Source organism: Bufo bufo, chromosome 5, assembly GCF_905171765.1.
Source record: "Bufo bufo chromosome 5, aBufBuf1.1, whole genome shotgun sequence".
In the NCBI taxonomy this organism is placed as follows: domain Eukaryota; kingdom Metazoa; phylum Chordata; class Amphibia; order Anura; family Bufonidae; genus Bufo; species Bufo bufo.
This window is the reverse complement of record NC_053393.1, coordinates 259,413,217-259,440,434: the sequence shown is the minus strand read 5'-3', so window position 1 is coordinate 259,440,434 and position 27,218 is coordinate 259,413,217. Positions and strand designations below refer to the sequence as shown.

General features: G+C 43.1%; 1 protein-coding gene across 4 annotated transcripts in view; it reads left to right on the top strand.

Annotated features, from left to right (window-relative positions):
* The window catches only part of TRIP13 (thyroid hormone receptor interactor 13), a 211,376-nt gene extending 190,658 nt beyond the window's left edge, over positions 1-20,718 (top strand). For all 4 annotated transcript variants that reach the window (XM_040434140.1, XM_040434142.1, XM_040434139.1 and 1 more), the window contains exon 14: positions 19,936-20,718. In XM_040434140.1, the coding sequence (XP_040290074.1) occupies positions 19,936-20,031 (96 nt within the window). In that variant the 3' untranslated portion in view covers positions 20,032-20,718. The remainder of the gene's footprint in view (positions 1-19,935) is intronic.
* The last annotated feature ends 6,500 nt before the right edge of the window (positions 20,719-27,218 follow it).

Here is a 27,218-nt window from a genome sequence, read left to right as displayed (position 1 = left end):
CTCGATCGCAGTACCAGTCTCCCTCCCGAGCTTTGCCAGGATCTCTCCTGGTGGCTGAATCCCCGGACGGTGTCCCTGAGCCGGTCCTTCCTTCCCTCCAGTTGGCGGGTGATCACCACGGATGCCAGCCTCTCGGGTTGGGGGGCGGTCTTCGAGTCCCTCTCTGTCCAGGGTCTTTGGTCTGTTCAGGAGTCCTCCCTGCAGATCAACGTTCTCGAACTCAGGGCAATTTTTCTGGCACTGTCTCACTGGACCCCACGTCTCTGCGGTCTCCCGATCCGGGTTCAGACGGACAATTCCACCGCCGTGGCTTATCTGAACCACCAAGGGGGCACCAGGAGTGTGATGGCCCTACGGGAAGCCTCCCGTATCCTGCGGTGGGCGGAGAAGCACGTTCCTGTCCTCTCCGCCGTACACATTCCCGGGGTCGACAATTGGGCGGCAGACTTCCTCAGTCGTCAGCTCGTCGACCCTGGCGAATGGTCCCTCCACCCAGAAGTGTTCCTCCAACTTTGTCACCGTTGGGGAACTCTGGATGTGTTTCTCTTTGCGTCGCGCCTCAACCGCAGGCTCCCGTGCTATGTTGCGTGGTCCAGGGACCCTCGGGCTCTCGCGATCAACGCCCTAGTTCTGGCTTGGTCTCAGTTCGACCTTCTGTATCTTTTTCACCCCATTCCTCTCCTGCCCCGAGTACTCAAGCGCCTCAAGGCAGCCCGTGTTCCTGCGATCCTGGTGGCTCCGGATTGGCCCCGCAGGCGTGGTACGCAGATCTGGTGTTTCTGCTCGCCGACGTTCCGTGGCGACTTTCTCTGCGCCACGATCTCCTTTCCCAGGGCCCTCTGTTCCACCCGAATTTACCTCAGCTTTGTTTGACGGCGTGGCTGTTGAGACTGCGGTCCTGAAGTCCCGCGGCCTCTCGGACTCGGTCATTCAGACGATGCTTCACGCTCGCAAGCCCCAGTCGGCCCGCATTTACTAACGGACCTGGACAGCGTATTTTGCCTGGTGCGAATCCGGGCGTTTTCGCCCTCTGTTTTTCTGTTCCTAACATTTTGGCCTTCCTTCAGGCCGGTTTTGAGAAGGGTCTTCGCCTGGCTTCTCTCAGGGGGCAGATTTCGGCTCTCTCTGTCCTCTTCCAGCGTCATGTGGCCTCACTGGCTCCGGTTAGGACTTTTCTCCAGGGTGTTGCTCGCCGAGCCCCTCCCTTTCGCTTTCCGGTGGAGCCGTGGGACCTGAATCTCGTCCTCGACGCCCTTCAGTCATCGCCCTTCGAGCCCTTGGCAGAGATTTCTCTGTCGTTTGTCTCGTTTAAGGTGGCCGTCACCTCCATCCGCCGGGTCTCCGAACTTGCGGCGCTTTCTTGCCGTTCGCCTTTCCTGGTGTTCCATCAGGACAAGGTGGTTTTGCGCCCCATTCCCTCCTTTCATATTAATGAGGAAATCGTCCTTCCATATTCTGCCCTAATCCTTCTCACTCTAGGGAGAAATCCCTCCATTGCCTGGATGTTGTTCGGGCTCTTCGCCTGTATCTTCGCCTCACGGAACCCTTCCGTCGTTCGGACTCTTTTTGTGGTTCCAGCAGGCCCTCTTAAAGGTTTGCCTGCCTCTAAGGCCACCATTTCTCGCTGGGTTCGGTTGGCCGTCAAGGAGGCCTATGTCATGAAGGGCCGTGCTCCCCTTTCCAGGTTGACCGCACATTCGACTAGGGCGGTTGGGGCTTCCTGGGCGGTGCGTTATCAGGCATCTGCTTCCCAGGTCTGCCAGGCCGCCACCTGGGCGTCAGTTCACACTTTTTCTAAGTTCTACCATATTCATTCCTTGGCTTCTGCTGATGCCAGTCTGGGGCGCAAGGTTCTGCAAGCAGCTGTGCTTTAGATTGGTGGCATGGCGCTTTTTTCTTCCCTCCCTCGGGGACTGCTTTTGGACGTCCCATGGTGCTGTGTCCCCCAATGCCATGCACGAGAAAATTAGATTTTTTGTACTCACTGTAAAATCCTTTTCTCGTAGTAGGCGTTGGGGGACACAGATCCCACCCTTGAGTTTCTTCTTGTTTGAGGTCCCGGCGTTTGCCTAATTGGTTGTCGGGTTTCCCCAGTTGAAGACTTGCTGGCTTTCAGTTTTTTGGTTCAGGTGTGACGTTCCTACTGCTTTTGTACCGACTGATCTCTCTCGGCTCTGGCAGAGGGGTATAGCCCACTTGGGTGGAGCCAACACTTTTTTTGTTTCTAGTGTCAGCCGGGCATATACCCATGGTGCTGTGTCCCCCATTGCCTACTAAGAGAAAAGGATTTTACGGTGAGTACAAAAAATCTATATTTTTTTTCCATTTTTTTTATGGTCTCCTTCCAAGATCTATCACTTTTATATTTTTCTGTCTGTTTAGCCATATGAGGGCTTGTTTTTTGCAAGACAAGTTGTAATTTTTAATAGTGCCATTATGAGGTACACATAACATACTGATTTAACATTTATTAACTCTTTCTTGGAGAGGGATAGGAAAAAACTGTAATACTGCCACTGTTTTTACGTTATAAATTTTGTGGCGTTCATTTTTCGGCATTAATAACATAACTCAAGTCAGTACGATTACAGCAATACCAAATACATGTAGTGTTTTGTTTTTTACGTTTTGCTACTTTTGCACAATAAAAACCCCTTTTTTTTAAAAATAGTCTTTTTGCATCTCTGCATTTTAAGACCCATAACTTTTTTACGTTTTTGTTTCTACGGAGCTGAGTAAGGGCTTGATTTTTGTGGGAAAACTTAGTAGTTTTTATTTGTATCATTTTGGGGTACACCAAACTTTGATAGTTTATTCCATTTTTTATTTTTTATTTTAGCTAAAGAGGAAAGGTGGAATAGACGGCTCTACTGTTCAGGCAAATGGTAGAGGTGCAGGACTGCTAAACCTGACTCACCCAGTCAGAAGCGTAGAATTAAAGAAAAAGAAGGATAAGCAGGCACACTCTTATTTGGGTCAGTCTATTAAATTTATTTATATTTAAGGTGATTGTGAGGTCTTTATGGTAGAAAATATATAATATAATGTACGTGCTAAAAAGTTGAATCAATAGTTATGAGTCTGCTAAAAAATAGAGCTGATAAAAATATAGAGATAGGAATATTTCCTTTTTAATAGTAAAAGTTGTAGGAATAATGGTTAAAAATGTAAAAATTGTAAAAATGGTGATGATGAGTGGGTGATCACCACTAGACAGTTGCCACTTGGTGGAGGATATTGATGCGCTAATAATGGCGATTCCTCTTGTTTATAAAGTCTTGCATAAAATAGTGGCCACTGGACAGAGGATAAGTAGAGGATAAATAGTGCGCCTTATATATTTATATCTCCATTCATAAGGTAGTCTTTCATAAGGCAGTGATTGCTGGACAGGAGATAAATGTTAAATGGTGCGCCTTTATATACTTATGTCTCCGTTTATAGGGTAGTCTTTCAAATAATAATCGCTAGGCAGAAAATAGTGCACCTTGTTAATGTGTCACTATTTGTTCAATAGTCTTTCATAAATCAGTAGACATGTACATATACAGTTCTTCAAAATATGTGACAATATGTATCTAGTGATCTCTGCATTCCTTGTGCCGAGCTGTGGGAGAAAGGGATGCTCTGTGCCGGAGTGCGGCGTCCCGCACTGTCTCTGGCTACACTTACCCTTCACCCTGCGCTGTTGTGTCAGGTCCTCGGATAGCGGTCGGCCGTTCCTAGGAGACTGTCTTGAATCCAGCGCAGTTCAGAGGAGTCAGCGTGCCTCGTGTTGCCTAGGACGCCAGGGGGCGTGGTTCGCGCGTCTGGAGAATGACGCGGGCAGTCACGTGATCGCGATCCTCTCCAAGCTTGTTCAAAGTGATCCTCTTGCTCTGTTTAGAATGATGAGTGTTCTAACAATCCTCTGCTTCTTAAATGCGTTTCGGGAGTCTCTCCCTTCATCAGTAAGTGGAGGATTGTGGTAGATACTGTGGTATTTATATAGGACAGCAGTAATCAGCTCATTTGTGAACTAATTATCTTTGCCAATAAAATTGGTTGTTTGCATTAAATGCCTTATTCAGGTCGTATAGGGCAAATCCCTTATTGGGCATATTAGATTTGTAGCAAAAATAATATAAAAAATGATAATAAAAATAAATAAGAATAAAAATAAAAATGTCCAGATTGTGGGAAAGTAAAGAAAAATATAGAGATATGTAGAGAAGTGTGTATGATTGGAACGGGTCACACCTTTGATGGGGTGATTAGTTTTCAAAATTGATTTGATGGGTATTATAGTTTTTGTCTTTATTTTGCAGAGTGATAATTATAGATTCATTGGTTAGGAACCTTCCTGTGGATAGTGGGTCAAATAACATATTTTGTGGTGTAAGGTAATAGTGGCATATTTGATTAGTTAATAAAAGAGCTTTACTCTCGATCATACGTCAGACAAAATTCAGCATTATGGATTTCTATAGTATAAAAAGGTAATTGCTATGTAAGTGTTAACTAGTTAATAGTATTTGTGGTGTAGAAGAGTGATTGTTGTTGTAAGTGCGGGCATATTCACTGGGTCTTTCATACTACGGACCAGTGACATAATGGGTACATCCCACCGTGTGTTCCATATGTTATGAACCTATTTAGGCTCTCTCTTTTTTGCTGTGTTTTGTGTTGTCCTTCCTTTTTGGAATATACAGGGATGATAAACCCGTATATTCACTGGGTCTTTCATACTACGGACCAGTGACATAATGGGCACATCCCACTGTGTGTTCACAACCAGGAAACACCAGGATTTACCAGCAATACCACATGAAAACATATAAAGATCCATATCTATATTAAACTTACAAATAAGCCCCAAACCTACACAAAATAATCAACCTAGCCCGCACTTACAACAACAATCACTCTTCTACACCACAAATACTATCAACTAGTTAACATTTACATAGCAATTACCTTTTAATACTATTCAATTTTGAAAACTAATCACCCCATCAAAGGTGTGACCCGTTCCAATCAGACACACTTCTCTACATATCTCTATATTTTTCTTTACTTTCCCACAATCTGGACATTTTTTATTTTTATTCTTATTAATTTTTATTATTATTTTTTATATTATTTTTGCTACAAATCTAATATGCCCAATAAGGGATTTGCCATATACGACCTGAATAAGGCATTTAATGCAAACAACCAATTTTATTGGCAAAGATAATTAGTTCACAAATGAGCTGATTACTGCTGTCCTATAAATACCACAGTATCTACCACAATCCTCCACTTACTGATGAAGGGAGAGACTCCCGAAACGCGTTTAAGACGCAGAGGATTGTTAGAACACTCATCATTCTAAACAGAGCAAGAGGATCACTTTGCACAAGCTTGGAGAGGATCGCGATCACGTGACTGCCCGCGTCATTCTCCAGACGCGCGAACCACGCCCCCTTGCGTCCTAGGCAACATGAGGCACGCTGACTCCTCTGAACTGCGCTGGATTCAAGACAGTCTCCTAGGAACGGCCGACCGCTATCTGAGGACCTGACACAACAGCGCCGGGTGAAGGGTAAGTGACCTCTGTAGCCCGAGACAGCGCGGGACGCCGCACTCCGGCACAGAGCATCCCTTTCTCCCACAGCTCGGCACAAGGAATGCAGAGATCACTAGATACATATTGTCACATATTTTGAAGAACTGTATATGTACATGTCTACTGATTTATGAAAGACTATTGAACAAATAGTGACACATTAACAAGGCGCACTATTTTCTGCCTAGCGATTATTATTTGAAAGACTACCCTATAAACGGAGACATAAGTATATAAAGGCGCACCATTTAACATTTATCTCCTGTCCAGCAATCACTGCCTTATGAAAGACTACCTTATGAATGGAGATATAAATATATAAGGCGCACTATTTATCCTCTACTTATCCTCTGTCCAGTGGCCACTATTTTATGCAAGACTTTATAAACAAGAGGAATCGCCATTATTAGCGCATCAATATCCTCCACCAAGTGGCAACTGTCTAGTGGTGATCACCCACTCATCATCACCATTTTTACAATTTTTACATTTTTAACCATTATTCCTACAACTTTTACTATCTATTAAAAAGGAAATATTCCTATCTCTCTATTTTTATCAGCTCTATTTTTATCAGACTCATAACTATTGATTCAACTTTTTAGCACGTACATTATATTATATATTTTCTACCATAAAGACCTCACAATCACCTTCAATATAAATAAATTTAATAGACTGACCCAAATAAGAGTGTGCCTGCTTATCCTTCTTTTTCTTTAATTCTGGAATTTTGTTTTTGGCATGTGGAGGAGATTTTATTTTTGCAAAAAAAATATTATTTTAATTGAAATTTTAATGTTTTTACATTAACCATTTAATAGTCCCACAAGGGAACTATAATAATAGGCCATCTTTTGATCACTTCTAAAATACATTACACTATTCCTATAGTGCAATGCATTTTAATGTCCTTGCTATACTGACATTGACCAGCAGGCTGCGCCTTTCTGATGACTAAATTGGGAAACGCTGGAGGCTGGCCTGAGACCTTCACTAGGCCCTGACCTGCCTGCACAGGTTTAATTGGATACAGAGGTAGTCCAAGCCGATGGTTTAAACAGCAGAGCCCCCGCTCTCCACTGCACAGAATGCCCATGCAACGCTTAGACTGGGAAGTTCTGAAAGACGACAGCCCATCTAAGACCCCTTAGTGACCACTGTAAAAAGGCGTATTGGTGGTCACTAAGGGATTCATTTAGTAATTTATTAGTCAAATACATATGCATTGGTTTAGATCACGTTTTTTTTAATCATTTTCTAAGTAATACACTGTATGTTGAACATTATTTACTTTTTACTTTAAACAAACTTTCCATAAATCAGCAATACAGGCAAATGTAAGTAACTGCAATATATCATCAGAGAAAATACCAAAGTTGTTTAAAAGTTAATGACCATTTAATCTTTTAAATTCTATGCAATATTTCTGACAAGTAAAATCTAAATTTTACTTAGATATATTTGGCCATAAAGTGTTTTTTTTTATATTTACTGTACATTTAGTATACACATGTTTTAACTTTAGTTTACATCACTTATTTAGTGTAAAACACTTATTGTAATGAGTATTAGACATACAGTGACAAGAAAGCCAAACATCATCTGAGAGAATATGGGAAAATGAGGAAGGATAGGAACTTGGTCCTGTTTTGTGATGGGGATCGACACTAAGCTGTATGGGGAAATTAGGTGTTTCGAAACTCTAAGTAGTTCTTGCAGGAAATGAGCCAAAGGAAAACCAGGTCAGGAACGACCAGGAGCCTCTGAACTGTTTTCTTGTTAGTAAATTGGAATGTGTCCTGTTTCAACTGTCAACATATTCTTCGTTCACATGATGCAGTTTAATTTCTCTGCTCATATTTAGTCTGGTGTATTCACATTACCAGGTTTCAGGGATGATTATTCAGAATGTCATTATGAAACAACAGAGCATGTTATGTTTAACTGCTTCCCGAACGCCTAACGCAGGATTGCGTCCTGGCGGCGGTCGATTCATTCCTCCTAGACGCATATACGCGTCATCTCGCGAGACGCGAGATTTCCTGTGAACGCGCGCACATAGGAACTGCAGGTAAGCGAGTGGATCTACAGCCTGCCAGCGGCGATCGTTCGCTGGCAGGCTGTAGATGCGATTTTTTTTAACCCCTTACAGGTATATTAGACGCTGTTTTGATAACAGCGTCTAATATACCTGGTCCTCTGGTGGTCCCTTTTGCTTGGATCGACCACCAGAGGACACAGGCAGCTCTGTAATAAGTAGCACTACACTACACCCCCCCCTGTCACTTATTAACCCCTGATCACCCCATATAGACTCCCTGATCGTCCCCCTGTCATTGATCACCCCCCTGTAAGGCTCCATTCAGACGTCCGTATGTGTTTTACGGATCCATGGATCGGAAATTAGCGGAAAGTTAGCGGAAATAGATTTTTTTTTTTGTTTTTGTTTTTTCTTACAAAGTCTTATATTCCACTAACTTGTGACAAAAAATAAAATCTCACATGAACTCACCATACCCCTCACGGAATCCAAATGCGTAACATTTTTTAGACATTTATATTCCAGACTTCTTCTCACGCTTTAGGGCCCCTAAAATGCCAGGGCAGTATAAATACCCCACATGTGACCCCATTTCGGAAAGAAGACGCCCCAAGGTATTCGCTGAGGGGCATATTGAGTCCATGAAAGATTGAACTTTTTGTCCCAAGTTAGCGGAAAGGGAGACAAAAAAAGGTGCTCTTTGGAATGTGGGCCCCTTTGCCCACCTAGGCTGCAAAAAAGTGTCACACATGTGGTATCGCCGTACTCAGGAGAAGTTGGGCAATGTGTTTTGGGGTGTCTTTTTACATATACCCATGCTGGGTGAGAGAAATATCTCGGCAAAAGACAACTTTTCCCATTTTTTTTATACAAAGTTGTCATTTGACAGAGATATTTATCTCACCCAGCATGGGCATGTGTAAAAAGACACCCCAAAACACATTGCCCAACTTCTCCTGAGTACGGCGATACCACATGTGTGACACTTTTTTACAGCCTAGGTGGGCAAAGGGTCCCACATTCCAAAGAGCAACTTTAGGATTTCACAGGGCATTTTTTTACACATTTTGATTTCAAACTACTTCTCACGCATTAGGGCCCCTAAAATGCCAGGGCAGTATAACTACCCCACAAGTGACCCCATTTTGGAAAGAAGACACCCCAAGGTATTTCGTGATGGGCATAGTGAGTTCATGGAAGTTTTTATATTTTGTCACAAGTTAGTGGAATATGAGACTTTGTAAGAAAAAAAAAAACATCATTTTCCGCTAACTTGTGACAAAAAATAAAAAGTTCTATGAACTCACTATGCCCATCAGCGAATACCTTAGGGTGTCTACTTTCCGAAATGGGGTCATTTGTGGGGGTTTTCCTACTGTCTGGGCATTGTAGAACCTCAGGAAACATGACAGGTGCTCAGAAAGTCAGAGCTGCTTCAAAAAGCGTAAATTCACATTTTTGTACCATAGTTTATAAACGCTATAACTTTTACCCAAACCATTTTTTTTTTTTTACCCAAACATTTTTTTTTATCAAAGACATGTAGAACAATAAATTTTGATAAAAATTTATATAGAAATGTAGTTAAAAAAAAAAAAATTACAACTGAAAGTGAAAAATGAAATTTTTTTGCAAAAATTTCGGTAAATTTCGATTAATAACAAAAAATGTCAGCAGCAATGAAATACCACCAAATGATAGCTCTATTTGTGAGAAGAAAAGGAGGTAAAATTCATTTGGGTGGTAAGTTGCATGACCGAGCAATAAACGGTGAAAGTAGTGTAGTGCAGAATTGTAAAAAGTGGTCTGGTCATTAAGGGGGTTTAAGCTAGGGGAGCTGAGGCTTAGGTTGCACAGACAGGACAGCTAGCTTGATAGCTGATTGTCCACATAGTAAAGAAGGTTAAAGGGACCCTGGGAGGGAAGGGATGCAAATGAGCTCTTAACAAGCTCTGCCTCTAATGCCACCAGATGTAAGGCAGCTATCCTATAAGTCAATGTTCAACTCTTAAAATAAGCCTTGATACATGACTTGGATATTAAATAAGCCAGCACCTCATCTGCAGACAGCTGTTTCGGGGTGATTGCGCCTCATCAGTGCAGAGCAGAGAGTACTGGCTTAACTGGATGAGAGGCCTGTGTTCGGGTCAGGGGGGAATTGACTCTCCTTAGGGAGAGAGCACCTTAATCAGTGTGAGGAGACATATAGGCCATACATGCTCCCCTGGAATTCTGGGAGGGAAGGGATGCAAATGACCTCTCAACAAGTGCTGCCTCTAATGCCACCAGATGTAAGGCAGCTATCCTATAAGTCAATGTTCAGCTCTTAACCTCTTCAGGACATATGACGTACCGGTACGGCATGTTGTCCTGGTACTTAAGGACCATCGGGTCCCCATGCGGCTGTGGGGGGGACCCGATGGCATGGAATGCAGCGAGATGCCTAAGGAAGGCATCGCGCTGCCTTCCGGTAACGAGCCTGTGATATCCAGCCCCCTGGATCTCACAGGCCGGAAGCTGTATGAGTAATACTCACTGTATTATTCATACAGCCAATGCATTCCAATACAGAAGTATTGGAATGCATTGTAAAGGATTAGACCCCCAAAAGTTCAAGTCCCAAAGTGGGACAAAAAATAAAGTGAAAAATAAAGTTGAAAAAATAAATTTTCCCCCCCAAAAAAAAGTTTGAAGTAAAAATAAACAAAAACTTCATTTTCCCCAAATAAAGTTAACAAAAATTGGTAAAAAAAAAAAAAATAGGGGTGGGGGAAAAAAAAGTATACATATTAGGTATCGCCGCGTCCGTATCGACCGGCTCTATAAACATATCACATGACCTAACCCCTCAGATGAACACCGTGAAAAATACAAACTGTGCTAAATAAACAATTTTTTGTCACCTTACATCACAAAAAGTGCAATAGCAAGCGATCAAAAAGTCACACGCCCCCCAAAATAGTGCTAATAAAACCGTCATCTCATCCCGCAAAAATCATACCCTACCCAAGGTAATCGCCCAAAAACTGAAAAAATTATGGCTCTCAGACTATGGAAACACTAAAACATGATTTTATTTTGCTTAAAAAATGAAATCATTGTGTAAAACTTACATAAATAAAAAAAAAAGTATACATTTTAGGTATCGCCGCATCCGTGACATCCTGGTCTATAAAAATATCACATGATCTAACCTGTCAGATGAATGTTGTAAATAACAAAAAATAAAAACGGTGCCAAAACAACTATTTCTTGTTACCTTGCCTCACAAAAAGTGTAATATAGAGCAACCAAAAATCATATGTACCCTAAACTAGTACCAACCATACTGCCACCCTATCCCGTAGTTTCTAAAATGGGGTCACTTTTTTGGAGTTTCTACTTTAGGGGTGCATCAGGGGGGCTGCAAATGGGACATGGTGTCAAAAAAAACCAGTCCAGCAAAACCTGCCTTCCAAAAACCGTATGGCATTCCTTTCCTTCTGCACCCTGCCGTGTGCCCGTACAGCAGTTTACGACCACATATGGGGTGTTTTTGTAAACTACAGAATCAGGGCCATAAATATTGAGTTTGGTTTGGCTGTTAACCCTTGCTTTGTTTTTAAATCAGATTCTTTTTATTAAACATTTTACAGTGTAAATACACGCTTTTTCACAATACATGCAAGGATGACATATAGACATATTGTCCATAGGACTAATAACAAAAAGGACATCAAACTATGTGTATTAATCCAGTTTCAATCCAACCTCCCCACCCCACCCTAACCTACAAAATACAAAGGCACATTATTAATCATTTCTATTCAGACGTCGAAACGACAGCCATGGATCCCACAATTTTTCAAATTTCGCTGGGCATCCACGCTTCTGGTACACCATCCGTTCATAACTCAGCATTGTGTCAACCGCACTTAGGAATTCACCTAGGATTGGCGGAGCTGTCTGTATCCAATGTAGGGCTATTAACTTCCTAGCGACATATAACATTCTCCCTATAGCTATTTTATGCACCTGCCCAGTGGCCAATTCAGAGACATATCCTAACACACACACTTTCGGATCAGAGTGTATTCGTACTTTGTAAACTTCCTGTGTTGTCTGACGTACCAACTCCCAGTATCTCCCTAACCTCTCGCACGTCCACATCATATGCAACAGATCTGCAGACACCACAGAACATCTTGGACACTCATCCGTAGGTCTGAACCCTATACGGAACAAAAAAAACGGTGTTTTGTAGACCCTATGGACAATAAACAGCTGCTAGAGTTTACGTCCTTCACTCAAGGAAGAGAGAGGTATCGCCTCCAGTATGTCAGACCATTGGTCATCAGTTAATTCGCCAACATCTTTCTCCCATTTACTTTTAGCCGTAAGCGGATGCGACATTAGAAACTTATCAAGCAGCAGCTTGTATATACAGGAAATCATACCTCTCCTCGCCCCCCTGGACAGAATCTGGTGCAATGCAGCATCTCTCCCTGCCACCTCAGTCGTACCTTTAAATGTGGAGTTGTATGCATGTCTCACCTGAAGGTACTTATAAAAGTGAGTTCTAGGCAGCTCATACTTCTCTTGAAATCTGGCAAATGACATGAACTTCTTATCCTCCAAAAGATGCCCCAACCTCAGAATACCCTTCCTTTTCCATGCCCCAAACTCAGACAGGGAGAGGAATTCCGGCAGCACAGGATTGGCCCACAGTGGAGTGTATTCCGTATTGCCGAAAACCCCCCTCAGGATGCAGTCCGTATGGAATAAGGTCAAGCTCAAGTGTCCCAGATCGCCCATCGGACCACTCCTTCCAGCCCCCTTAGTCTCAAGGATCAGCAGTAAGTCATTAGAGGACAAGCAATGTTTAAACAACTGACACGACATCTCACTCGACTCCAGTTCCATCCACCCCTTAAAATGTTGGCATTGTGCAGCCAGGAAGTATACCCAGGGGTTTGGCACTGCAAGGCCCTTTTCTGTTTTAGGATATTGCAACGTTTCAAGCTTAATTCTCGGTTGCCCCTTCCGCCATATGAGCTCCCTGAAAGTAGCATTGATAGGAACAAATTTGGATTTTGACAGCCAGACCGTGGAGTTATGCAGAACATAGAGTAGCTGGGGCATCAACACCATTTTAATGAGATTAGCTCTTCCCGCCACCGACAGATATAGTTTACACCATGCCTTAGTCTTATTGCGAAATTTGATAACCAACGGGTCAAAGTTAAGGCGCCCAAAGTCTCGGACTCTCGGAGATATATGGATACCCAAATACTTAAAGGTCGCTACACATGGAAGATTTCTGTCTCGCACTGTCTGTGATTGCACTTGCCCGTCAAGCAGCATAATCGCCGACTTACTCCAGTTAATAGTCAGACCCGACAGATCCCCGAAGCAATCAATGATTTTCATAGCCGCTTCCAACGATGGACCAGTATCTCCCAGAAAAAGCAAGGTGTCATCTGCATACATCGCCACTTTATTATTAACTGTCCCATATTGGAACCCCCGGATGTCCATTGATTTACGAATTGCCGCGGCTAATGGCTCAATCGCAACTGCAAATAGCAGAGGCGACAACGGGCACCCCTGTCTAGTACCCCAGCCCAGACAGAACTTGGGGGACACCCCTCCATTCGCCCTGATACATGCTTCGGGTTTAGAGTATAGCACCCGGACCCAGGATATATACTCATCTCCAAATCCCATATACGCCATAACTCTCCACAAGAATCGCCACTCAATGCTGTCAAAGGCCTTGGCCGCATCCAAAGAAAGGATAGCTCTATCTCCAACATTATCAGCTGGAAGTTGAATACTGGCAAACACTCTTCTAATATTAATTGACGTTGATTTCTGAGGCATGAAGCCAGTCTGGTCAGAGTGTATGATAGACAAAATCACCTTAGACAGACGCATGGCCAAGACCTTTGCAAGCAACTTAACATCAGTGGAGAGTAACGATATCGGTCTATATGAGTCAGGGAGAGAGTGATCCTTGTCCGGCTTAGGAATGACTACTATTACCGCCTCCTGCATAGACGGAGGTAGCTCCCCCCTCTCCTTAGAACAATTGAATACCTTCAGAAGTTCCGGGAGCAACACTTCCGCAAAGGACTTATATACTTCCGCCGGAAGCCCATCCAAACCCGGAGCCTTGTCGTTAGCCATAGCAGCCAATGCCACCCTCAATTCTTCTAGCTCAATCGGCTCCTCTAACCGCATACTGTCCTCCCTGGAAAGCTTAGGAAGATCTAATGTGGCCAAAAAGGTGTCAATCTCTTCATCCGAGCATGTCACCCTGGAAGCATACAGAGAGGAATAAAAATTATTTAGTATATTCAAAATGTTATCCGTATCACGCCTGAGGACGACGCCAGCATCTAACAGGCCAGATATACATTGTGATCCTTGCTGCGCTTTTGCGATAACAGAGAGCATATGGCCTACACTCTCAACTTCAGTAAAAAAATTGCTGCTTGTAAAACAGTCTCTTCCTCTCTGCTACCTCCAAGAGGTGACACCTCAACTCCTCCTGCCTAGTCTTCAAGGCATTGCTTGTTAGGTTAGATGGATTCAACACAAAGGCTTCCTCCGCTAGCTTCATATTATCATGTTTCTGCCGATCAAGCTCTCTAGATTTAGATTTAATCCGACTGACTGTTTTAATAAAGGATCCTCTGAGGAAGGCCTTCATTGCTTCCCAGACGACTAACGGAGACGCAGTCCCTTCATTTATACAAAAATATTCCCTAAGGGATTGAAGCATATCGGACGGGTCACCCATCAGTTTTAACCAAAAGGCATTTAGTCGCCAGTATCTAACCCCCGGCCTGGCTGTCACAGATATATCAAGGGTGATGCTAAATAAGGAATGGTCAGATAGGGTCCTAGAAAGATACTCTGAGGTCTGTACAAACGGGAACATATGAGCATTTACCAGACCCAGATCTATACGCGACAGGGAGCCATAGGTCGAGGAGCAACACGAGTACTTCCTGTCCAGGGGGTGGGTCTCTCTCCATACAACCATCAGACCTACTTCCCTCAGTATTCTTGCAAACGAGGTTTCACCCGTACTACTACCACTAGGTGTGATCTGGCATCTATCAAGCGAACTGTCAAGTACATTATTAAAATCTCCCACTATTAACATTGGAAGTTCAGAAAACTCCGCCATGAATTCTATAAGCTTCCTTAAAGGTACCGAGGAAAATGGTGGGGGTATATAGATTGTCGCTAACACCATTCTCATCCCTTGGACCACACAATGCATTCCTATAAACCTTCCCTCTTCATCCACACATACCCTCAGGCATTCAAATATGATATTCTTATGAACTAGGATACTAACCCCCCCCTGGAATGCGAGGAGAAGACGGAGTGCACCGAATAACCCAACCACGGCTTTTGCATAACATGTATAGATTGTTTGGTCATATGCGTTTCTTGCAAGCATATTATTGCCGGCTGATATCTAGATAGGTAACGGAACAGACCGTGTCTCTTTGTAGCATCCGCCATTCCTCTCACATTCCAGCTAAGTATTCTCGTAGCAGGTCCCATAAGAATGCTTACATATATAAAAGTACATTTGAGATCTACAACTTTCCATCTCCCAGCAGCCACAGGGAAAAACAATGTTAAATACCAGATTACAGATTCCCATCTCTTCCCTTTTTCCCCCCCGGACAAAATATACCAGGACTGTACGTTTCAGCATTTTAGAATTGCCATCATTAGCACCTTTGACGCTATTAACCCACTCTAACCCCATCCCCCCTCCCTCCCCCCACCCAACTATCCCTCCCCAGACAATAAACATATGCAGCATAATTAGCATCAGTACTGAACTTGGGGCCAACATTGTGAACCAGGCCCAACAGCGCCTGAAGCAGCACAGCATCCAGCACGATACCGTACGCAGGCACCTTAGGAAGGTGGGGAGCAACCTCGGGCGTATGCTCTACCCACAAAATTTCTTTAGCAACCGGCTAAAGAAAAAAGAAAATGTCCACAACGGTGGGTGGACGGTCCAGTGGACATCAGAACTTCAATCAGGAGCAGGAATGTCCAACAGTGTCAGGTGTCTGTTGATGGAATCCTAAGGCGACGCTCATTTTGATCCAACCACTTGACCGCAGCGTCCGAGTCCTCAAAGAACACCGCGGATCCAAACGCCACCACTCTGAGCCTGGCCGGGAACATCATGGAGTACTGTACTTGCAAATCTCTCAGCCTCCTTTTAATTTCCACAAAGCGAGCTCTTTTTTTCTGTACATCCGACGAATAGTCAGGGAACAGAGACACCTGAACCCCATTGATTTTTAAATCAGGATGAGATCTTGCAGCCCTCAGTATAGTGTCTCTGTCTCGATAGTGCAGGATTTTAGCCAGTATTGGACGTGGCGGACGTCCTGGCGGCAAAGGCCTGGTGGGGACCCTATGTGCTCGTTCCACAGCGTAAAGTGCAGAGAGTCCACTATCACGGAATTTTTCCGCAAGCCATTTTTCGATAAAATCAGTAGCCTCTGGGCCCTCAGATTTCTCAGGGATGCCCACCAGCCTAATATTATTGCGGCGAGAGCGGTTTTCGAGGTCGTCGGTTTTAGCAATAAAGCGCCGCTATATCCTTTGACGCAGCCCGGCTCTCTCTCTGTAGGGTAACAGCCCCATCTTCCAGATCCGAGACCCTCCTCTCGACTTTTGAGGTGCGTTCAGCCACCTTATGCAGGTCATGACGGATAATGGACATGTCCGCTTTTAGACTTCCAATGTTAATATTCATATTCTGGAGGGTGGCGTTACAGCTAGCAATAGCTGCCATCACATCTTTCAGGGTGGGCTCAGGGGCATTGACCACTGACAGACATTCTTCAGTGCTGCACAGGTTAGCACTTGCCCCCCCCCTCCTGCTGAACTGGGAATTGCTGGTCGTCATTACAGGGGCCATCTTGCTCCCCTAAGCCTTCCTCCACTTGTGCCAGGGTGCCCTCTCCTTCTCCCCATACATGGCTGGGGGACTGGTGTGACTTGTGAGCGAAGCGCTCAAGCCGCGCTGCCGCTCCCTGACTCACCGCCGCCCTCAGGTCAGGCCACTCTTCCTCCTCAGCGCCATCTTGGGATCGTGCCTCTCTGTCCTGCCGGCTCGGCGTTTTGCCTCTCTTTGCAGGCATGATGCTTTTTCCTTTCACCGGACCGCTTCCTGGCTATGTCCCCCGCTCCTACGGATGTTTTAAATGTATATCGCCACCGTTGTAGATGTATTTAGACAGGATTCTTGCCGGAGCTAGTGCGGCGTGCGTCCTACTCCATGCGCCGCTAGGCTCCGCCCCCCAACCCTTGCTTTGTAACTGGAAAAAAAATATTAAAATGGAAAATCTGACAAAAAAGTGAAATTTTGAAATTGTATCTCTATTTTCCATTAATTCTTGTGGAACACCTAAAGGGTTAACAAAGTTTGTAAAAATCAGTTTTGAATACCTTGAGGGGTGTAGTTTCTAGAATGGGGTCATTTTTGGGTGGCTTCTATTATGTAAGCCTCACAAAGTGACTTCAGACCTGAACTGGTCCCTAAAAATTGGGTTTTTGAAAATTTCTGAAAAATTTCAAGATTTGCTTCTAAACTTCTTGTAACATCCCCAAAAAATAAAATATCATTCCCAAAATGATCTCAACATGAAGTAGATGTATGGGAAATGTAAAGTAACAACTATTTTTGGAGGTATTACTATGTATTATAGAAGTAGAGAAATTGAAACTTGGAAATTTGCTATTTTTTACAAATTTTTGGTAAATTTGGTATTTTTTTATAAATAAAAATTTTTTTTTGGACTTCATTTTACCACTGTCATGAAGTACAATATGTGACGAAAAAACAATCTCAGAATGGCCTGGATAGGTCAAAGCGTTTTAAAGTTATCACGACTTTAAGTGACACTGGTCAGATTTGCAAAAAATGCCCTGGTCCTTAAGGTGAAAACGAGCCCGGTCCTTAAGGTGAAAACGAGCCCGGTCCCTAAGGGGTTAAAATAAGCCTTGAGACATGACTTGGATATTAAGTAAGCCAGCACCTCATCTGCAGACAGCTGTTTTGGGGTGATTGCCCCTCATCAGTGCAGTGCAAACAGTTCTGGCTTAACTGGGTGAGAGGCCTGTGTCCGGGTCAGGGGGGAACTAACTCTCCTTAGGGAGAGAGCACCTTAATTAGTGTGAGGAGACTTACTCTCTGCTCTGCACTGATGAGGGGCAATCACCCCGAAACAGCTGTCTGCAGATGAGGTGCTGGCTTATTTAATATCCAAGTCATGTCTCAAGGCTTATTTTAAGAGTTGAACATTGACTTATAGGATAGCTGCCTTACATCTGGTGGCCTTAGAGGCAGAGCTTGTTGAGAGCTCATTTGCATCCCTTCCCTCCCAGAATTCCAGGGGTGCATGTATGGCCTATAAGTCTCCTCACACTGATTAAGGTGCTCTCTCCCAAAGGGAACCTGTAATGATGAAAATACATTATAATCTGTAGGCAATATGTTATAGAGCAGGAGGAGATGAACCGACCGATATGTAGTTTTGTGGGAAAAGATTCAGTAAAACATGTAATTTATTCACTTAAATTCCTGCTCATTCTGGGCTTTGAAGTCAGAGGAGGTCCTATCAGTGATTGACAACCTTCCCTCTGAAATTAAAATAATTACAAGTTATACAGAATTTTTTCCCACAAAACTATGTATGAACCTGCTCAACAACTCCTGCTCTATATCATGCTGTCTGCACGTCAGACACCATGTTAAACATGACAGGTTCCCTTTATGAGAGACAGTAATGCCTTATTTAAAGTCTTGATCTTGGGGCTGTCATTCCATACATGTTCTCAGGGGCTTTTACTTCTCTAATAGATGTCAGAGTAGGACAGGAAAACATATATAACCAGACTGGGGTCTTGTACCACCTAGTAAGGATTTTATAACCGTTTTTTGGGTAGCTTAGGCTACGTACACATCTGTGGCAAAAATGATTGCCGAAATCCTGATATTCTGTTCCTCTGTCGGAACAGATTGCCGGATTGCCTGCTGCATATGTAGACATAGCTTTACAACAGATGGAGAGTTTGTGAGCCAGTGGGTAAGCTTTTTCCCAATCTGATGGGGTGAATGACTGACCTAACTCACTCTCCCATTCTGCTACATAAGCATCTTTTGTAAAGCTATGTCTACACATGCAGCAGGCATTCGAGCGATCTGTTCCAACAGAAGAAAACAATATCAGGATTTCTAGATATCTATTATTCAAATCTCGATTCAATCAACCCTACTTAAAAACATAGGAGCATCAACAAAAGATTAAATTGATGGACATATGACTTTTTTCAACTCTGCAAACGATGTAACTATATGTAAGGTGGGAGAATAGAATTGTTACGGTTTGTGGATATGGATACACCTTGCCCACCACACAGTAGTGGCAGGCTGCCGACCCATGGACATTGGGGACACTAGAGTGGAGTACCAGAGGAATCGGGCTAAGGGATCATGCACACGACTGTATGGTATGTACTTTGTTGTCTGAAAAATGCAAATCCCCCAAAAATACGGATGATGTCTGCGTGCATTCTGTATCTTGCAGAATGGAACAGCTGGTCCCTAACAGAACAATCCTATCCTTGTCCGTTGTGCGTACAATAATAGGTCATATTCAGTTTTTTTGCGGAAGGGACATACGGAAACGGAATGCTCACAGAGTAACTTTTTTTTTTTTTGTGTGGACCCATTGAAATAAATGGTTCCCTATACAGTCCTCATAAAGAACGGACACGGAAAGAAAATTAATTTGTGTGCATAAGTCCTTACAGGCCAAGGTGAAAGTCCAGAAAGGCAACTGTCAGTATGCCGACAGGTTGACGTATTTTGGCTCAGATAGCAAGGTAAAGCAGACCAGCAGGACCTGTATTGATCAGGCAAAGAGTGAGAGAGACAAGCAAGTATTTTTAGGGGAGCTGATGAACTAGTTAGTCAATAGCTGGACAGAAGCACACAGAGCAAGGAGAGAAAGAGTGAAACTCCTGCAGTGCTAAACCTGTTTGCTAAAGCTCCTGTTTGCACACACACTGGACAGACGCATAGGGAGTGCAGTGACGGATGGTGGGACACAGACTGCCAGTCTAACAAGAATGACCTTGTCTTCATCTGGGGAGATGTATTCAAAAGAGTGTTTTATTATAAACTGAAGTGTAATTATACCAGTAATGACAATATAAATGTATCCTTGCCATCAATATAACGGTATTTTCTAACCTTTCTTTTAAGTCTCATACAGTTACAATTGAAAAATTCCTCGAAGCTCTTTCATTGGCAGTGGATAAGCAGTTTGAAGAAAGGAAAACCCTCAAGGAGAGCATTTGAGCTATTGGAATAATCCTTTAGAAGACACTTTATCTTTTTTTAAATTGTTTTTGTTGTAAGATTTTATTCTTTTCAATACATGTTTGCTTACAGATGTTATGCATAGCGTTTAATTACTCAGTCTGTGTTATAGTGTTATGGATTTGAAGTGTAGCAAGGGGGAAAAGTGTCATGTTCTTTAGTTAAAAGGAATATGTCTTCCCCCCCCCCCCCCCCCCTCCCCAAAACAGCACCACTTACACTATACACTGCATACTCTAGGTTGGGGGTCCAATTATGTAAAATTTGTCTTTATATTCACTTGCATACTGACACTGTGCTGTCACAAACCAGCAGTAAAAGGCATTGAGAGGACTTTTTATTTTATTTTCCTCAATTATGAGTGTGAGCACGGAATTATGAACTCTAGTTAGTGGAGTGTTTTCAGAGGTAACAGATTTTTTTCTTTAACACTAATAATAATCGCTGTGTAAGAGAGGACCTATCACCACAAATGCAGTGCAATATTCAGGGAGCATGTTATAGAGCTGGATAAACTGAGCAGATTGATGTATATTTTTGTTGGAATGGATTCTGTAAAATTTGTAATTTTACATTTCTCTCTCCTCTTACTGACTTCATTGGGAGGTGTTATGAGTGATTGATAGCATTTTCTGTGTAAGAGCTGACCTATAAATGTATAAATTATATATTTTAATGAAGCTTTCCCCACAAAACTACAGTTGTGGCCAAAAGTTTTGAGACTGACACAAATTTAGATTTTCATAAAGTTAGCTGCTTCAGTGATTTTAGATCTTTTTGTCAGATTTTTCTATGGTATATTAAAGTACAATTCTAAGCATTTCATGCTTTTTTTTTTTAACGTAACATGTACAGCAAGTTTATGTAAAGCCTCAATATTTCCAGCCTTGACCCTTCTTTTTCAAGACTTCTGCAATTCGCCCTGGTATGCTGGATATCAGCTTCTGGACCAAATCCTGACTGGTGGCAACTCATTCATTTATAAGTGCTTGGAGTTTCTTACAATTTGTTTTTCTTTCTCATCCAACTTTGGATGAGAAGCACACATGAATGTTCTTAGGATGCTTTAATGTTGACACGATCCATTACTCATGGTGCTGTTGACCTTTTTATTTTTCTAGATGTCTTCTTCCTGTTCTATTTCATGCTATCTGCATATTGCATTGCATTTTGTGATCAGCCGTCTAGAGTGATGAGTCAAAGCACAACCAATTTGAAGGCACAGTGGAGGAGATAAAAAAAAAAAAAAGTAAACTGGAGTAGATGCCTATATCAACCAGAAAAATGGGTCCGGAGGGGTGAAAATGGTCTGAACTCGGACAACTCCTTTAAAGAGGACCTTTCATCGGTCCAAACATTGTAAGATAATTATCAGGCTACATAGAGCGGCGCCCCGGGATCTCACTGCACTTACTATTATCACTGGGCGCCGCTCCGTTCGCCCACTGTGTCTTCTGGTATCTTCACTGAATTGGTTCTACTAGGCAGAGTCTGCCCTGTTTCACCCTGGGCGTTCCTTCTCCCAGGCTGTAGCGCTGTCCAATCGCAGCGCAGAGCTCACAGCCTGGGAGAAGGAACGCCCAGGGTGAAACAGGGCAGACTCTGCCTAGTCGAACCAATTCAGTGAAGATACCGGAGGACACAGCGGGCGAACGGAGCGGCGCCCAGGGATAATAGTAAGTGCAGTGAGATCCCTGGGCGCCGCTCTATGTAGCCTGATAATTATCTTACAATGTTTGGACCGATGAAAGGTCCTCTTTAGCTGTTCTGCCAGAGCTGGGCTCATGCAAAAGTGAAGGGGGGACGACTGCTTTAACTGCTGATATCGCCTGAATGGTAGCAGCATGATGCATGGGCCTGGTCTTGTTTGAAATCTGGCTGTCCAGGCTTTCGTAGAAGACCAAAATGACAGCAGCAGTCCAAGCTAAACAGGAGATATCACTGTTAGAAATAGAGTCTGGCATAATCGTGGGTAAAACCTGCTTTTACTTTCACCTCTGTTCACTGCATCCCAATTTCTAACAGTGATATCTTCTCATGTACTGAAGATAATGCTGTTATTCTAGCATTGTTTGAAAGCTTGGTTGCTTTGTATTGGTATGCCAGCTTTCAAACAATACAAAGTCCATATCTCTAGCTGGTACCACCCCAGAGATATAAGCAGCCTCCCATTCAGTCTGGAGGAGAAGGAGGGAGCAGTTGCAGAGCTAACAGTTATACAATGTACGGCACTTTGCTTTGTAAGCTGTGAGGAGTCAGCAGTGTTAACAGGAGCGCCGTGGTCTCCTGAAACAGCTGATCGGTTGGGGGCCTGGTTGTCGAACCCCCTGCTGATCAGATACTGATGAAATCCTCTTTAAATGGGTTGTCTCACTTAAGCAAGTAGCATTTATCATGTAGAGAAAGTTAATACAACACACCTCCTAATGTATTGTTATTATCCATATTGCTTCCTTTGCTGGCTGGATTCATTTTTCCATCACATTATACACTGTTTCCATGATTACAGACCACCCTGCAATCCATCAGTGGTGGTCATGCTTGCACACTATAGGAAAAAGCGTCAACCTTTCTGGTGGCTGGGACCATGGGAGCACATAGTCTAGTGCTTTTTCCTATAATATAGCATTATGTCAGTGTCATCTAATACATTCCAGAACTGTAAGGCCCCTTTCACACGGACGAGAATTCCACGCGGGTCCAATGCGTGAGGTGAACGCATTGCATTTGCACTGAATCCGGACCCATTCACTCCAATGGGGCTGTTTACATGAGCGGTGATTTTCACGCATCATTTGTGCGTTGTGTGAAAATCGCATCAAGCTCTATATTGTGCGTTTTTCCCACAACGCATGACCCATAGAAGTGAATGGGGCTGCGTGAAAATCGCAAGCAACTGCGGATGCGGTGCGATTTTCACACATGGTTGCTAGGAGACGATCAGGGTGGGGACCCGATCTTTATTATTTTCCCTTATAACATGGTTATAAGGGAAAATAATAGCATTCTTAATACAGAATTAGGGATGGAGGGGTTAAAAAAAATTATTAAACTCACCTCATCCACTTGTTCGCGCAGCCCGGCTTGTCTTCTTTCTTCTTCTTTAAGGACCTTTGGTGACGTCACTGCGCTCATCATATGGTCCATCACCATGGTGACGGACCATGTGATAAGCGCAGTGACGTCACCAAAGGTCCTTTTCCTCCCAGTCCTCAAAGAAGAAAGAAAGAAGCCGGGCTGCACAAACAAGTGGATGAGGTGAGTTTAATTTTTAAAAAAATTTTTTAACCCCTCCATCCCTGATTTACTTAGTATTCTGTATTAAGAATGCTATTATTTTCCCTTATAACCATGTTATAAGGGAAAATAATAAAATCTACACAACACCTAACCCAAACCCGAACTTCTGTGAAGAAGTAAGGGTCTGGGTACCAAACATGCCCATTTTTCTCACGCGCGTGCAAAACGTATTAAAACGCTTTGCACTCGCGTGGAAAAATCGTGCATTTTTCCGCAATGCACCCGCAATGCATATTGTCCGGCCCTCACACGTGACGCCCGTGTGAAAGAGGCCTAAGGATTACATAGCATCATAAAACACAATAATGCAATGTGACCCCGGCAGTGCTGGGAGTTAAGACCAGGTGCCTCCACAGCGAGACACTCGCTCATCTGAAAGGGGCTTTGTTCGCTATCTTGAGCTTAGAAGCAAAAGGAAGTTCAGGTAAATGGCGAGGCTTAACACTGCATTCACTTTAAGACATTCAGAGTACTGTGAAGGGACTGGAAGCTGCAAAACTCCAGCAGCTTCTTACACCACAACCCCCTCCCCTGTATCTGCAAAGATACTAGACCGTGCCAAACTACAAAAAGTGTTGCCCAGCTTTCCCAGGTGCCTGAATGTCAAGTTTGCCTATACAGCTAGGAGGGATTTTACACACTTTGTCCAGGCAAATTTGAAATTTTTCGTAAAATTTATGGAAAATGTAAACAGTTCACGCTACAGTACTATTATATCATGAAAGTAGGGCATTTAAGTAGAAACATGCAATGGTGATTTCCTCATCTCTAACACTTTATTGTAACAAAAGCCAACAACAGTGGTTGGTATACCCCCAGAAAAAATGTCAGTGTCTCAATAACTTGTCATTTAGTCTTGAGCATCAATTACAGCTTGACAACAACATCTCATGCTGTTCACAAGTCGACTTATTGTCGTCTGAGGCATAGCATCCAACTCTTGAAGGGTGGCCCTCAGGTGATTGAGGTTCTGGGGTACAGAGTTATGAGCCTCTACACAGCGACTCAGATGATCCGATAAGTTTTCAATGGGATTCAGGTCTGGAGAAAGGGTAGGCCACTACATTTGAGGCACTCCAGTCTCCATCAGCCGTTCCCTATTGATGCGACATCAGTGAGCTGGTGCATTGTCGTCCTTGAAGATGAAAATAGGTCATGCAGAGGCACAATGATTGGATTAATGATGTTTTTCAAGTAGCATGGGCTTGTCACTGTACCATTCACAAAGTGGAGGTCAGTTCTGTATTGACCTGCCCACACTAACACCGCCACCAAATGCTCATTTGGTGACAGCACTTAGCACTCTCCTTGACGTCTCCAACGTAGTTGGCGGCCATCATTTCTGCTCAGCGTGAATCAACTTTCATCAGGACTCTATATTGACAGGGAGTGTTCCACAGGATTGGCACATACCAAATGTTGTGCCAAGATTCAAAAAGGGTCCAAAAACGGAGCCCGGAAACTATAGGCTGGTAAGTTTAACCCCTTAATGACCCTTGCTGTAAATGTACGTCACAGCTGGACGTGACTTAACCACCTCAGCCCCTATGGCTTAAACACCCTGAAAGACCAGGCCACTTTTTACATTTCTGACATACACTACTTTCACCATTTATTGCTCGGTCATGCAACTTACCACCCAAATGAATTTTACCTCCTTTTCTTCTCACTAATAGAGCTTTCATTTGGTGGTATTTCATTGCTGCTGACATTTTTACTTTTTTTGTTATTAATCGAAATTTAACGATTTTTTTGCAAAAAAATGACATTTTTCACTTTCAGTTGTAAAATTTTGCAAAAAAAACGAGATCCATATATAAATTTTGCTCTAAATTTATTGTTCTACATGTCTTTGATAAAAAAAAATGTTTGGGTAAAAAAAATGGTTTGGGTAAAAGTTATAGCGTTTACAAACTATGGTACAAAAATGTGAATTTCCGCTTTTTGAAGCAGCTCTGACTTTCTGAGCACCTGTCATGTTTCCTGAGGTTATACAATGGCCAGACAGTACAAACACCCCACAAATGACCCCATTTCGGAAAGTAGACACCCTAAGGTATTCGCTGATGGGCATAGTGAGTTCATAGAACTTTTTATTTTTTGTCACAAGTTAGCGGAAAATGATGAATTTTTTTTCTTTTTTTTTTTTTTTTTCTTACAAAGTCTCATATTCCACTAACTTGTGACAAAAAATAAAAACTTCCATGAACTCACTATGCCCATCAGCGAATACCTTGGGGTGTCTTCTTTCCAAAATGGGGTCACTTGGGGGGTAGTTATACTGCCCTGGCATTCTAGGGGCCCAAATGTGTGGTAAGGAGTTTGAAATCAAATTCTGTAAAAAATGGCCAGTGAAATCCGAAAGGTGCTCGTTGGAATGTGGGCCCCTTTGCCCACCTAGGCTGCAAAAAAGTGTCACACATCTGGTATCTCCGTATTCAGGAGAAGTTGGGGAATGTGTTTTGGGGTGTCATTTTACATATACCCATGCTGGGTGAGATAAATATCTTGGTCAAATGCCAACTTTGTATAAAAAAAATGGGAAAAGTTGTCTTTTGCCAAGAAATTTCTCTCACCCAGCATGAGTATATGTAAAATGACACCCCAAAACACATTCCCCAACTTCTCCTGAATACGGAGATACCACATGTATGACACTTTTTTGCAGCCTAGGTGGGCAAAGGGGCCCACATTCCAAAGAGCACCTTTCGGATTTCACTGGTCATTTTTTACAGAATTTGATTTCAAACTCCTTACCACACATTTGGGCCCCTAGAATGCCAGGGCAGTATAACTATCCCACAAGTGACCCCATTTTGGAAAGAAGACACCCCAAGGTATTCGCTGATGGGCATAGTGAGTTCATGGAAGTTTTTATTTTTTGTCACAAGTTAGTGGAATATGAGACTTTGTAAGAAAAAAAAATCATAATTTTCCACTAACTTGTGACAAAAAATAAAAAATTCTAGGAACTCACCATGCCCCTCACGGAATACCTTGGGGTGTCTTCTTTCCAAAATGGGGTCAATTGTGGGGTAGTTATACTGCCCTGGCATTCTAGGGGCCCAAATGTGTGGTAAGTAGGTAAATGACCTGTGAAATCCGAAAGGTGCTCTTTGGAATGTGGGCCCCTTTGCCCACCTAGGCTGCAAAAAAGTGTCACACATGTGGTATCTCCGTATTCAGGAGAAGTTGGGGAATGTGTTTTGGGGTGTCATTTTACATATACCCATGCTGGGTGAGAGAAATATCTTGGCAAAAGACAACTTTTCCCATTTTTTTTATACAAAGTTGGCATTTGACCAAGATATTTATCTCACCCAGCATGGGTATATGTAAAATGACACCCCAAAACACATTCCCCAACTTCTCCTGAATACAGAGATACCAGATGTGTGACACTTTTTTGCAGCCTAGGTGGGCAAAGGGGCCCAAATTCCTTTTAGGAGGGCATTTTTAGACATTTGGATACCAGACTTCTTCTCACGCTTTGGGGCCCCTAAAATGCCAGGGCAGTATAAATACCCCACATGTGACCCCATTTTGGAAAGAAGACACCCCAAGGTATTCAATGAGGGGCATGGCGAGTTCATATAAAAAAAAAAAAATTGGCACAAGTTAGCGGAAATTAATTTTTTTAATTTTTTTTCTCACTAAGTCTCCCTTTCCGCTAACTTGGGACAAAAATTTCAATCTTTCATGGACTCAATAAGCCCCTAAGCAAATACCTTGGGGTGTCTTCTTTCCAAATTGGGGTCATTTGTGGGGTGTTTGTACTGCCCTGGCATTTGAGGGTCTCCGCAATCATTACATGTATGGCCAGCATTAGGAGTTTCTGCTATTCTCCTTATATTGAGCATACGGGT